The sequence below is a fragment of the Elephas maximus genome, chromosome 3 (assembly GCF_024166365.1).
Source record: "Elephas maximus indicus isolate mEleMax1 chromosome 3, mEleMax1 primary haplotype, whole genome shotgun sequence".
In the NCBI taxonomy this organism is placed as follows: domain Eukaryota; kingdom Metazoa; phylum Chordata; class Mammalia; order Proboscidea; family Elephantidae; genus Elephas; species Elephas maximus.
The window spans coordinates 28,509,011-28,521,041 of record NC_064821.1 but is presented as its reverse complement, the minus strand read 5'-3'; the positions used below and the strand labels follow the sequence as shown (position 1 = coordinate 28,521,041).

Below are 12,031 nucleotides of genomic sequence, written 5' to 3'. Positions count from 1 at the left end.
TGTCGGCTCTGATGCCATAGGGCCCAGAGTCATGTGGCCGGAGCTTGAGTCTGGCACATGGCAGTTCTTAAGTATGTGACCTAGGGCAAGTCACTTCATTTCACCAAGCCTCAGTTTCCCCAGCTATAAAATGGGTATTAGGATATTACCCACCTTGTGGATGGGCTCAGAAACGTGTCAGACATCATAAGCTCTCACTAGCCATTAGCTATGATTACCATTATTTGACAAAACATTTAAGGGCTTATAATGTTCTAGCTACTGTGAAACTACAGATGATGATGACAATGATAATAACAGTCTTCCTATGCAGTCAGTGTCTCTAGCTACCGAACACCGAACCCATTGCAGTTGAGCTGACTCCAACTCACAGTGACCCTACAGGACAGAGCAGAAATGCCCCATAGGGTTTCCAAGGAGCGGATGGTGGATTTGAACTGCTGACCTTTTGGTTAGTGGCCAAGCTCTTAACCACTGTGCCACCAGGGACCCCTCTAGCTATGATCTCATTTAATCCTCACAAAAACCCCATTTTACAGACAGGAAAAGTGAGTCTTGGAGGGAAGTAAACCGGCTCAAGATCACACAGCCAGTGAGTGGCTGAGCCAGACTCTAGACCTGTGTTTCTCATCCTTTATTTCATTATCACTCCCCAAACCAAACCAAATCAAACCCGTTGCCATACAGTCGATTCTGATTCCTGTCAACCCCACATGCTTCAGAATAGAACTGTGCTCCACAGGGTTTTCTTAGCTATAATCTTATGCAAGTAGGTTGCCAGGCCTTTCTTCTGTGGCACCACCAACCTTTTGGTTAATAGACAAGAGCAAACCATTTGTGCCACCCAGGGACCTCAGCCCCCCGCAAGAAGGAGGCTTTTTAGACATTTTTTCCCTAGTCACCTCTCCCATGAAATATTACTATCACAGATAATACTGTACATCTGTTTATATAATGTATGTACCAAAAAAAAAAAAAAACAACCAAGCCCATTGCCATTGAATCGATTCTGACTCATAGCAACCCTAGGAGACGGGGTAAAACCGCCCCCTAGCGTTTCCTCGACGGCAGTGGGTTTTTTTTTTTTTTTTGATGTAGCGTTTCCAAGGAGTGGCTGGCAGATTAGCAGCTACTCTCTCAACCACTATGTAAAACACTTGTACTTTATACATAAAAGTTAAAATGTTTTCATCACCTTCTCCAAGAACCAAATTTCCTCCCCTTGAGAGTAATATCACCCCATTGAGAATGCAGGGTCTCCCAACCTTGGCACTATTGATATTTGGGGCCAGATAATCCTTTGTCCTGGAGGCTGTCCTGTGCACGGTAGGATGTTTAGCAGCATCCCTCCCCTCTATCAGTTAGATGCCAGTAGCACCCCTTTTAGTTGTGACAACCAAAATATCTCCAGGTATTGTCACACGTCGGGGAGGCAGAAGTGTCACTGGGTGAGAACTCAGACTCAGGTCCAAAACAAAATACCCAAACCGGTTGCTGCCGAGTTGATTCCGACGCATAGTGACCCTATAGGACAGGTCCACACACTGCCAACCAGGACTCTGCAGTCCAGTTACAAACCAAAAGGAAGATCATTCATGTTCGCTAACCATCCACCCTAAGTCTGGACCACACCCTCAGGCCTCTGCATTGTTCTGCTGAATTCTCAGGTCACAGGATTTCTTACTAAACCCACGTCGGAGATGGGGAAGCTAAGGCGTGGAGAAGGGTTGCTTATCCAGCTGGAAAGAGCACAGCTGGATTATGAACCCAATCACCTGACTCCAGAGACTGGAATTTTAGCCACTAGGACACACAAGCCCTTCGTGGGGTTAGTCTCCTTCCAGTCCAGTGACCTTTGCCCCTTCCTAGGAAGTCCGATGTAAACTGAGCCTTGACCATGGCCTACAAGGCCCTACAAGAGCTGCCCTGTCACCACCCCTGCCTCATTTCCTTTCACTCACCCCTCACTCACTCTGCTTCTGCCACACTTATCTCCCCCCGTTCCTCCAATTTATTAGACATGCTCCCACCTCAGGACCTTTGCACCAGCTGTTCCCTTTGCCTGGGACCCTGTTCCCTTAGACACACCCAAAACTCCCTCCCTCACTTCATTCAGTTTTCTGTCCAAATGTCACCTCAGAGAGACCTGCTCTGATCCTCCTATCCATTTGTCTTCATATCCCACGTCACCACTGGAATTATCGTATGCCTTTACCGTTATGTCTGCCTCACCCGCTAGTTTGAAACCTCCGGGACAATAGGGACTGGGTCTATGTCATTTGGCATTGTAGCCCTGAAGCTGCTCAGTCAATGTTTGTGAAATGAATGGCCCTGTGGAGCCCTGGTAGCACAGTAGTTAAGAGCTCGACTACTAACCAAAAGGTCAGCAGTTAGAATCCACCAGCCGCTCCCCGGAAACCAAATGGGGCAGTTCCACTCTGTCCTATAGGGTCTCTGTGAGTTGGAATCAACTTGATGGCAATGGGCTTGGTCAGGTTTTGGTTACAGATGAAGAAATTGAGGCTCAGACACCAGTGTACACAGCTGGGGGGCTCCCAGCAAGAAAAGGGCAAAGACTGGGTTCAGAGGCATAGTGAGGGGGAGGTTAGAGAGGGGCATGTGCCCTGGGAGCACAAGAGGGCACCAGATAAGGCCAACCAGCAAATCCTCCCCTACCATCCCCCACCAATGGGGGGGCACAATTTAAAGATTGTCCCTGGGCACTCCTTACCCTCGCTAAACCTTTGACTGGATTTGAAGTCTTAGGAGTGAAACAGTGAGCTCAGCTGTCTCCTGAAGCTCTGTTCTCACTCTGCCAGTTTGCCCAAAGCCTGTTTCCTACAACTCAGAGGAGCTTGCAGTGGCTCTGTTACCCGTGAAAGATGAGGCTCCCTGGCAGCCAACAGCTTGGGTTTGTGGTTTGGGGGACACCTGCTTTCTCTCTGCTGATGTCACTTGAGGAAGTGAGTCCTCAAAACACCAGCTCTGGCTGCCCAGGCCTGACCTAGCCATTTCAGCCTTACCACAACCCTGGGGGTGGGCAATCTTATTTTTGAGCCTTGTTCTGCTGATGAGGAAACTGAAGCTCAGGGAGAGTTGACAGGCAGGACCACAATTTGAATCTTACCCACTGGTCTGGAGTCAAGGAGATGTGGTTTTTAATCCCACTTCTGCTCTTCCTTACTGTGTGACCTTGAGCAAGTCATTGCATCTCTGTTTCCTTGGCAGGAGTGGAGAGCCAAGGACGTTGTTTTTGTTGTTAGTTGCCATCAAGTCGATTCCGACTCATGACGACCTCATATGTTACAGAGAAGAACTGCTCCATAGGGTTTTCTTGGCTGTAATCTTAACAGAAATAGATCCCCAGGCCTTTTCTCCCGCGGTACCGCTAGGTGCGTTCCAACCGCTAACCTTCGGGCAAACCGTTTGCGCCACCCAGGGACCTTAGACGGTGAGAGTTAAATCCCAGGTTGGTAGTGGGAGGCCCGGGCATAGGTACAGGCAAGGGCGCACAGGCAGAACAGAAACTTTGCGTCCCCGCCGGGAACATTTCAGCCAAGTTCCTCTTCTCTCCATCGGCCAGGCGGCTCTCTCCGACGCGCCTGGAAGGAGGGGGGTGGGAGGTAGAGGAGGATAGGGACAGCACACTAGTCCCAACTCGGGGAGGGCAAGGACCCCACCCGGAGCCTGCGGTCCGCCGGTCTGGCCCCCACTCTCCGGGACGCTCAATAACCATGAAACTAATAATACCGGGCGCCGCGGTAGTGGCGGCACCAGCGACTTTGCTTTGGTCGGAGACCAGCGTCCCGGAGGCAGGTCCGGCCTCGGAGCGCACACCCGGCTGTGCTTTTCTCATCGTCCAGCAGAGGGCGCGCAGAGGGAGGGGAGCGGGGAGAGACACGCTCCCGGTACAGACCCAGAGATATGGGAGAGCCAGCGACCAGGAGAAGCGGGGACCCAAGTGAAGACAGAGACCACGGGCCAGAGAGCCCTCACTCTCCCCAGCCCAGCTGCCTCCACCCTTTTTTGGGTTCACACAGAGTTTTTATAGCGTTTCTTTCGGTGAGGAGAGTTTGGGGAACCCAGCCGAGGGGCATACCCTGGACCCTCAAAGCAGGCAGTCCCTCCACCAAGCGTCCTTCTCCTCCTCATGCTCCATCTGCCTCTTGACAGAGCATGGCGGTGCCGTGACTCAGCTCTGCAGGGCGCCAGGAGCTCTGGTTTGTACATCCGCAGGTCTGGAGGGGGTGTGCAGATGCCATCTCTGATAGGGGCAGTGCCTTCTCTCTAGGGTTCCTGTGACTCAAGTCTGGGGTTTTCACCGGAACCCCCTTTTGGAGGCTGGGTGAGCTTCTACTTGGGGAGTGCTGGGAGCCCCCTTCGGGAAGAAGTAGCCTGACCCAATGCCTGTTCTAAGGAGGGGGAGTTCCCAGCAGAGGCCTCTCAGTTCCCCCTTCCTTTTTTCTCCCTGGGGGAAGACACTGGCACCAGTGTCCTCCTCTCAGGCCACAGGCCACCCACTGGGCCAGCTGTGGGCTCCGGTGCAGACACGGGAGGCTCCATGGGGCCCCGAGTGCGACAGAAACCTGAACCCCTGAAGTTTCTCCTTTTTCTCACCACCCAAGAGGAGCAGGGTCCGCCCAGGTCCCACCTCCTCTCCCCTGAGGCCAGGTCCCTGAGCAAGTATCCACTGTGTGAAGTCCATTACACACACCCCTAAGGGCAAAGAGCTTTCAAACTGACCCTCACAGAACAGTACCACCAATATCCCCTCTTAACAGATGTGGAAACTGAGGCTGAGTGAGGGTAAGTCACTTGCACAATGGCACACAGGCATCAGACAGACCTATGTTGTTATCCTGGTTGCCATTTCCCAGTTGTGTGAGCTTGAGTGAAAAGAAGGGACTTTGAATCTCTGGGCCTCAGTTTCCCCATGTGTGCAACAGGGATACCTCACCAGGCACTGGGGACGATGACATGTGGAAAAGTCCCTGGCATGGAGCCCCGAGTAAGCCACTAAAATAATGATGATTACCACTCAGACACTGTCCGCCTAGAGTCGGCATCCCAGGAGGCCAGGGTAGGAGGAGTCTCCAGGGTCTTAAAAAAGAGTGAGGCCCAGTTCCCACCCCACCCCACCCCCATCTTCATGTCTCAGACAGTGACCTGCATCAGTTTGGACTGCTGCCCCTGGTCTTGGCATTTCCTGTTGATTTCAGTTTTGTTTTCTTTCAGCTTCTTTTCGCACTCCCCTTGGGAAATATCAGGTTGTGAGTGCTGAACCCATGATACTCGCTTCCTGGGAAGGGACAGGGGACCCAGGGCTCAGAGTGCCCAGAATGGAAGTAGGGTGGCTTTGGGAGCTGTGGTGCCTGCTGGAGGGGCCCTGAAAGACCTAGGAATAGCAGGGTGACAACCTAGAGGGGCCACTTTCAGGAACTCCGGGGGTGAGAGTCCCCCGTCTGACTGTCTTAGTGTTGTCTCAAGAAGAGGGGCACCCATGGTGCAGAGCACATGGTCAAAGCCATCAGTCACACACCACCAGAGCAGGCAGACCCCAGAGCACTGTGGCAGCAGATACAGTAACTAGGGACACCAGGCAGTTGGAGGACGGAGAGCTCACCCACCTCTCAGCCAGGACACAGAGCAGCAATGAGGACACCCTGCAGGCCACAGTGCAGATCCTGGACATGGGGCAGGCAGGTGGCCAAAAGCATGGCCACAATGTCCCAACCAGCGTCCCAGAGAGCATGGACAGTCCCACTGAGTATACACATCACAGTGTCACAATCACTGCATCCCAGGAGTGCACACTATCACAACTACTGTCCCAGGAGCACAAAGTTACCCTGTCACAGTCACAGTGTCCCAGGGGCACATGCAGTCATCCTGTCACAGTCACAGCGTCCCACGGGCACAAGCAGTCATCCTGTCACACAGTATCCCAAGGGCACACACAGTCATGCTGTCACAGTCACAGTGTCCCGGGGCACACAGTTACCCTGTCACAGTCACAGTGTCCTAGGGACATACACAGTCACCCTGTCACAATCATAGTGTCCCAGGGGCACACACAGTTACCCTGCCACAGTCACAGTACCCCAAGGGCACACACAGTCATGCTGTCACAGTCACAGTGTCCCAGGGGCACACACAGGTACCCTGCCACAGTCATAGTACCCCAAGGGCACACACAGTCACCCTGTCACAGTCACAGTGTCCTAGGGCCACACACAGTCATGCTGTCACAATCATAGTGTCCCAGGGGCACACAAGTCACTCGTCACAGTCACATTGTCCCGGGGCACACACAGTCACCCTGTCATAGTCACAGTGTCCTAAGGGCACACAGTTACCACATCATAGTTACAGTGTTCTAGAAGCATACATAGTCACCCTGTCACAGTCACAGTGTCCTAGGGGCATACACAGTCATGCTGTCACAGTGACAGTGTCCCACAGGTACACACAGTCACACCGTCACAATCACAGTGTTCTGGAGGCTCATGCAGTCACTCCGTCACAATCACAGTGTCCCAGGGACACATGCAGTCACCCTGTCTCAGTCACAGTGTCCCAGGGGGCACACACAGTCACCCTGTCACAATCACATTGCTCCTGGAGCACACACTCACACTGTCACAATCAGTGTCACTGTCAAAATCGTAGGACCCCAGAAACCCAGGCACAACACCCAGCCAAGTCAAGCACAGCTAGTCGTCAAACCAACAGTCAAGCACTGGGTGGGCAGAACTCAGGTGGATCAGAGAATATACATCACCACCAGCCCAACAACCCCCCCACACACTCTTACCTCGGCAGGGGCAGGGACTCCCTCACCCTATGCTGGACAGTGCACCCCTCCACACTGTTCTCTACCGCGGGGCGGCTCTTGTCCTCAGAGGGGGCTTCAACCCAACACACAGGCCCTGACAGTGTAGCCCAAGACGCTCCCTCTGGGTTTCTGACTCCAGTGCTGCAGGGTGAGTCCGCAAATGCCCGCCACCCCACACAGTCCTCCACCCCCTACAAGGACCCTAAGACCACCCCCCCAGCCTGGAGCAGATTATGATCCTAGCAGGCGCCCCTCTAAGAGTGTCCCCAGGACACCCTCAAGCGCACTGAATCTAGCCCTCAGTGAGGTGCCACCGGGAAGATCCCTCCAAGCACTACTCAGCCTATCCGCCACCCTGCACTGCCACCAGTTGAGGATCTAGACCCCTAAAGCTGCGGTCCTCTCCCCCAACCCAGACCCTGTTGATAGCACACGTAACATGGCACCCTCTAAGTCCACCCCTGGACAGGATTCATCGGAAGCCGCCTGCACAGTGCACCGCCAAGAACTCGGTCCAGGACGCCCCCGCAATAGATCGACCCCCCCCACCCCAGATGCCAGGCACACTGACCCCACCCGCGTCACAGCGCCCCCTGCGGTCGGCTGGGCGAGTTGCTTTCTCTCTGCGCGCTTATCCGCTCCGCTCGCGTCCACCGCCCAGGGTCTTACCGCCTGCAGCTGCCTCCGCCCGCGCCGCCGCTGCCGGTGCCGTGGAAGGACGAGGGCCAGGACATGCGGGACGTGCGCAGCCCAGGCCGGTCGCTGGTATCCACGGCGTCGGCGCGTTCTATGGGCCGGTGCAGCGGTCGTTCGGGCTCCGCGCGCTCTGCGCTGTCGGAGTAGCCGCGCTGCTGGATACGGATAGGGGTCCGCGGCTGCCGCCACAGGTGCTGGGGGGGCGGCTTCAGGGTGGCCTGGCCCTCTCGGGGCCCAGGCAGGGACAGGGACAGGCTCCTCTCCGAGGGGGCGGCCGGGGGCTCCATGGCGCTGGCCCCAACCCGCGCCCCGGGGGCCTCGGCCTCTCCAAGCTGCACCTCGCTCAGCGGCTCGCGAACCGACGCTTCCGGAGCCCAGCGGGTGCGCCCGGCCTCGGTGGGGCCATGGCGCCCCGGGGACAGACCCGGGGGCGCTGCGGGCCGATCGCCCCCGGGCCGGGCGCCGCGGCTTCCTGTCGGCACCCGCCGCTTCGTTCCTTGCCGGGCTGCGCTCTCCGTGCTCGGCGCCCCGCTCGGCGCCAACCCCGGCTCCTCCGCCGCTTCCCGCCCCTCCCCGCCCCCCGCCCGCCGCGGCTGTCAGCACCGCCCCCCTCCTCCTCCGTCCGGGCCAGTGGGGGGCAGCCACTAAGGGGGGGGCTCTCCCCTCCCACGCAGATCCCGGTTCCCGGCGGGGAGGGGGCGCCGGAACTCTGCTCTCTTCGGAGTGCCCTGCCTCGCCGCGGCGCGCACGGGCATCAAAGAGTTAAGCGGTTAAACCGATCGGGAAGAAGACACGCGACTGGTTGCTGGTGTGTCAGTCAGTCCGTCCATCATGGCGGGGCGGAGCCCAGGGTTGGCGTGTCCTCGCTGCTACCCCTGGCCGGGGGAGGTTGTGGAGAGTGGGTACCCGTGCCAGAGGCGCAAGTGCCTGAGGCCGCCAGTGATAGTGTGCGGGAAACCTCCTGCTGATGATTCCAAGGATGGCAATGGTGTGTGTCCGGGGCGGGGTGTGCACGCACGTGGCCCCTTCTGAGGGCTGTTTTCGGTGTCGGCTGTAAGTGTGCGTGTGCACGTGGTTGGCTGCTGCGGGCTGCTGATTTCTCTGGATTTCGCTGTGTATCTGTTTGTGTGTCTGTGGGTGAAGGATGTGTGCGCACGTGTGCTGCCTGTTTAGAGAGTGTCCGCCTCTACAGGGTCTGTTCTGGTGGCCTGGGGGCTATGTGTGTGTTCCCATGCGTTTGGTGTGCTTTGTGGTCCATGCCTGTTTGCAGTCGACGATGTGCCTGCGATTCAGCCTCCATCGTCTGATTGTGGTGTCTGAGTGCGTATACGCGTGTTGGTGCCTTGGGGTGTTTCTGGGGTGTGTTCATTTGGTTCTTGAGTGGCTCCGGGAGGACACCGTGGCCACTACGCCGGCTGCCCGTCCAACGCTCTATCTTCCCTGTCTGTTTTAAAGTGTTTCTGCAGAAGGTAAACTGAGGCAGGTTCGCGGCATCTGCGGGGCGCACCTGCCTGCCCCTTTTAGGCGAGTAAACAGGCGGGCCTCCTCCCCGCGGCCCCCGTCTGCAGAGCCCCCCTTCCGGCACCTAAATCGGGAGTTGCCGTGACTCACGCTCCCGCCTCCCCCAGCGCAGCGCCGAGCGAGGAGCGAGCGAGCGGGATCTGGGCGCCCTCCTCCCCGGGCCGAGCCCCCCTGGCTGCAGGGTGGGGGGTGCGGGGGTAGCGCACGCGCCCTGGTGCCCCTCCCCCCAGGGCCGAGCTGTAATCCGCGCGAACCCGCTTCAGTGCTCGCGTTCAAGGGCAAGGCACGCGCCCCCTTGCGCCCCCTCTCCCGGGCTCCTGGGAGCAGGCCGCGCTGTCTGCCACCGCCCCTCTCCCCCGGTGGTGTTCTCCTTATGAAAAACTGCCCGTCTCCAACTCCCACAGCCGCTTTTCTCCCCGCCGGAGGGGGCTCCGGGCGTGGGCGCACCCGGAGCAAAAATCAGCCCCCCCCATCAGAAACCGCCCGGTGTCGCAGAGACCAGAATTGTGCTCCCCACTTCTCACAAGGAACCCCCAAGTATGCGCTCCAAACGACTTCTGGGAGAATTTGCAAGGGCTGAGGATCTCCCCAGATCATTTGAGGGTCCTGGGCTGAGCCAAATTCTTGAGGAGAGGTGTTTGTAGCGTTGGCCAGACCTCTGGAAGGGGGATGGGAATGCCCTGGATGGGGTGGGGGAGAGAGACAGGCCACAGCTAGGGTTGCAGAAGAATGAGGGCCAAAGGAGGCAGAGGGCCAGAGCTGGAGGTGGGGGCTGTGGCCTGAGGCAGGGACCATCAGGTGGGAAATGAGGGCAGTAAAGGCTAAAGCCTTGGGAGGGGGGTGGGAAATGGCAGGCACTTCCTCCCCCATCTGGAAATGATCCGTTGTACCAGGACCCAAGCAGAGACCCTGGGTAGATAAACAGGGGTGTGGAGGGGGGTGGGCGGATGGAGAAAGGAAAGGCCGCAGGGAGCAGTGGCCTGGGGAGAGCAGTGGCGTAGGGAGAGGTCAGCAGCCAGGGGCAGCTCAGCTGTCTGCCTTTAAGACTTATCCTTGGGCCAAGAGGGGTGTGGGGGTGTCCTTGGAGGACCCCAGACGAGAAATAGCAAGAAAGTGAAGGCCGAAGCTGGGCTCAAAGACCCTCCCAGGTCACCCCAACAGAAAAAAAATGCCCTCCAGGCCTCCAGGATCCCACTATCCCCTCTGAGAAATGGAAGAAACGGAATTCTTCCAGCCGGAAAACGCGGGCTCACAGCGCACTGGTCAGAAGCCCAGTCCCCAGCCTGTGCCAGCTCCATCAATGAGGGGGCATTGCTGGTGGCAGGAGGCCTGAACGCCCTTTCCTCAATCCCGCCCCTCGCTGACTCAGGCAGCTGCAAAATGGAAGAAGGGGTTCCTAGAGGCTGCAAGAGGCGCCTTTGGGGAGGAGTGCTATAGCCCGACGATCCAGGCTTCTGGAAGTCTGGAGCTCTGGGAGGGCTTGTGACTGGACCAAGCCTAGGTCGCCCTGTTCCTTCTCCTTTTCCCCTAGCCCAGCCAGGTTCCCCTCACGCCTACCTTTCGGCCTCTGCCCTGGTGATGGAAATCCGAGGCGGGATCAGCAGCGGCAGCGTGGTGGGCCGTGGCGGCTGAGAGACCCCATGGTCGGAGGGCTCAGTCTGAGCCCAGCCCAGGCCAGGACCGGACGAAAGACGGCGGCGGGGGCGGCGGAGGTCGGCCCCCAGCATGTTGGAGCGGCCGGGCTCGGGGTTCTCCCGCAGCCTCTGAGGAGGAACAAGGGTGGGATGGGGGCGCGGCCTACCTGGACAGCTCCGAGCCCCAACCCCCAGAACGTCCCCACCCAGCCATCTCAGGGCATGGCTGATGGGGAGGGGATAGGCCCTCTGTGCCCGTCTCACATCTAAGCTACTCGCTGAGCCCTCCTACCAAAGGTCCCCTCCACTCCTCACGTCTGAGGAGTACTTTCTCAGCCATAATTCTTGTGGGTCTCCCTCTCCCTGGGGCTCTGGGTCCTCAAGTCAGTGCACTCTGTCCCTCACGTCAGAGGCCCCTCTAACACCTCGCTTTTTAGGATCTTTTTCCACTCTCCAGAAGGCTCCCTCTTGGCTTCCATGCCCAGCGCCCTTCTCCCCACAATCCTCTCCCCAACTGGGAAGCCCCTTGCTCTATGCTCCTGGTCTGCGAGCTCATAGTGCGGGCAGCAAGAGAAGAACGGAATCAAGGATGTAAACGGAGATACGTGGGGACGAGACAGCCTCACGGCTTCGAGGCAGTGACGCCACGCTCAAGAAAGCGCGATCACCAGAGGGCGTCCTTCTCCCCTGGGACCCGTGCCCCGCCCCCTCCGGACCCCGCCCCTCGCACCTCGTCCCCCGTCCCGGCCACCGACAGAACACTGCGACTCCTCTTCATCCCGCCAACCTAGAGCGCCGTGCGGATGCAGGGGCCATGGCAGCCCGGGCCAGCGCCTCCTGCAGGACCAAACCGAAGGCATCCACCATTAGCGCCCCGGGGCTCCCCCTGTTGGCGGGGCCTGGAACCCGCTACCGCCCTGGAGCTGATTGCCTCTCTCTGGGCGTGACGTCAGCATGCGGTTGACGCACTGCCTGGCGGTGACGTCGCCCGCCCGTTACCAGGGCTACGGCTGACGCACGGCTGGGCTCCGGACAGCGTCAATGCCCGGCTTCGCCGCTGGGGGGCCGGGAGCCTCCGAGCCCGGGTTGCCCCAGCCCCCACCCGTCTTCCCGCGGGGGTTTCCCCGGCTCGGGGATCCCGCAGAGAAGACCAGGAGCTCCCGGAGGCGGCCGCGTGTGGCGCATGGTCCGAGCTGGGGGCCGTAGGAAGCGTCTCCTCCGAGCTGTTGGGCTTTTATGCCTAAACCCGAAATAACTCCGATGTGCGGGGGCCGGGCGCAGAGAGACGGCGGCATGGGCACAGATGGGGGACGCGCAAGCAGAGGCGCGCGGAGACAGACAGGGA

General features: G+C 58.3%; 1 protein-coding gene across 2 annotated transcripts in view; it reads right to left on the bottom strand.

Moving 5' to 3' along the window:
• Positions 1–11,486, bottom strand: part of PDE4A (phosphodiesterase 4A) — a 36,429-nt gene extending 24,943 nt beyond the window's left edge. The window contains exons 1-2 of one of the 2 annotated variants that reach the window (XM_049876858.1): positions 11,417–11,486; positions 10,610–10,815 (exon numbers count right to left, since the gene is read on the bottom strand). In XM_049876858.1, the coding sequence (XP_049732815.1) occupies positions 10,610–10,815; positions 11,417–11,464 (254 nt within the window). In that variant the 5' untranslated portion in view covers positions 11,465–11,486. Of the gene's footprint in view, positions 1–7,504; positions 8,065–10,609; positions 10,816–11,416 lie in introns of those variants that run through there. The other variant, XM_049876857.1, reaches the window with a different exon arrangement.
• Between the last annotated feature and the right edge of the window lie 545 nt (positions 11,487–12,031).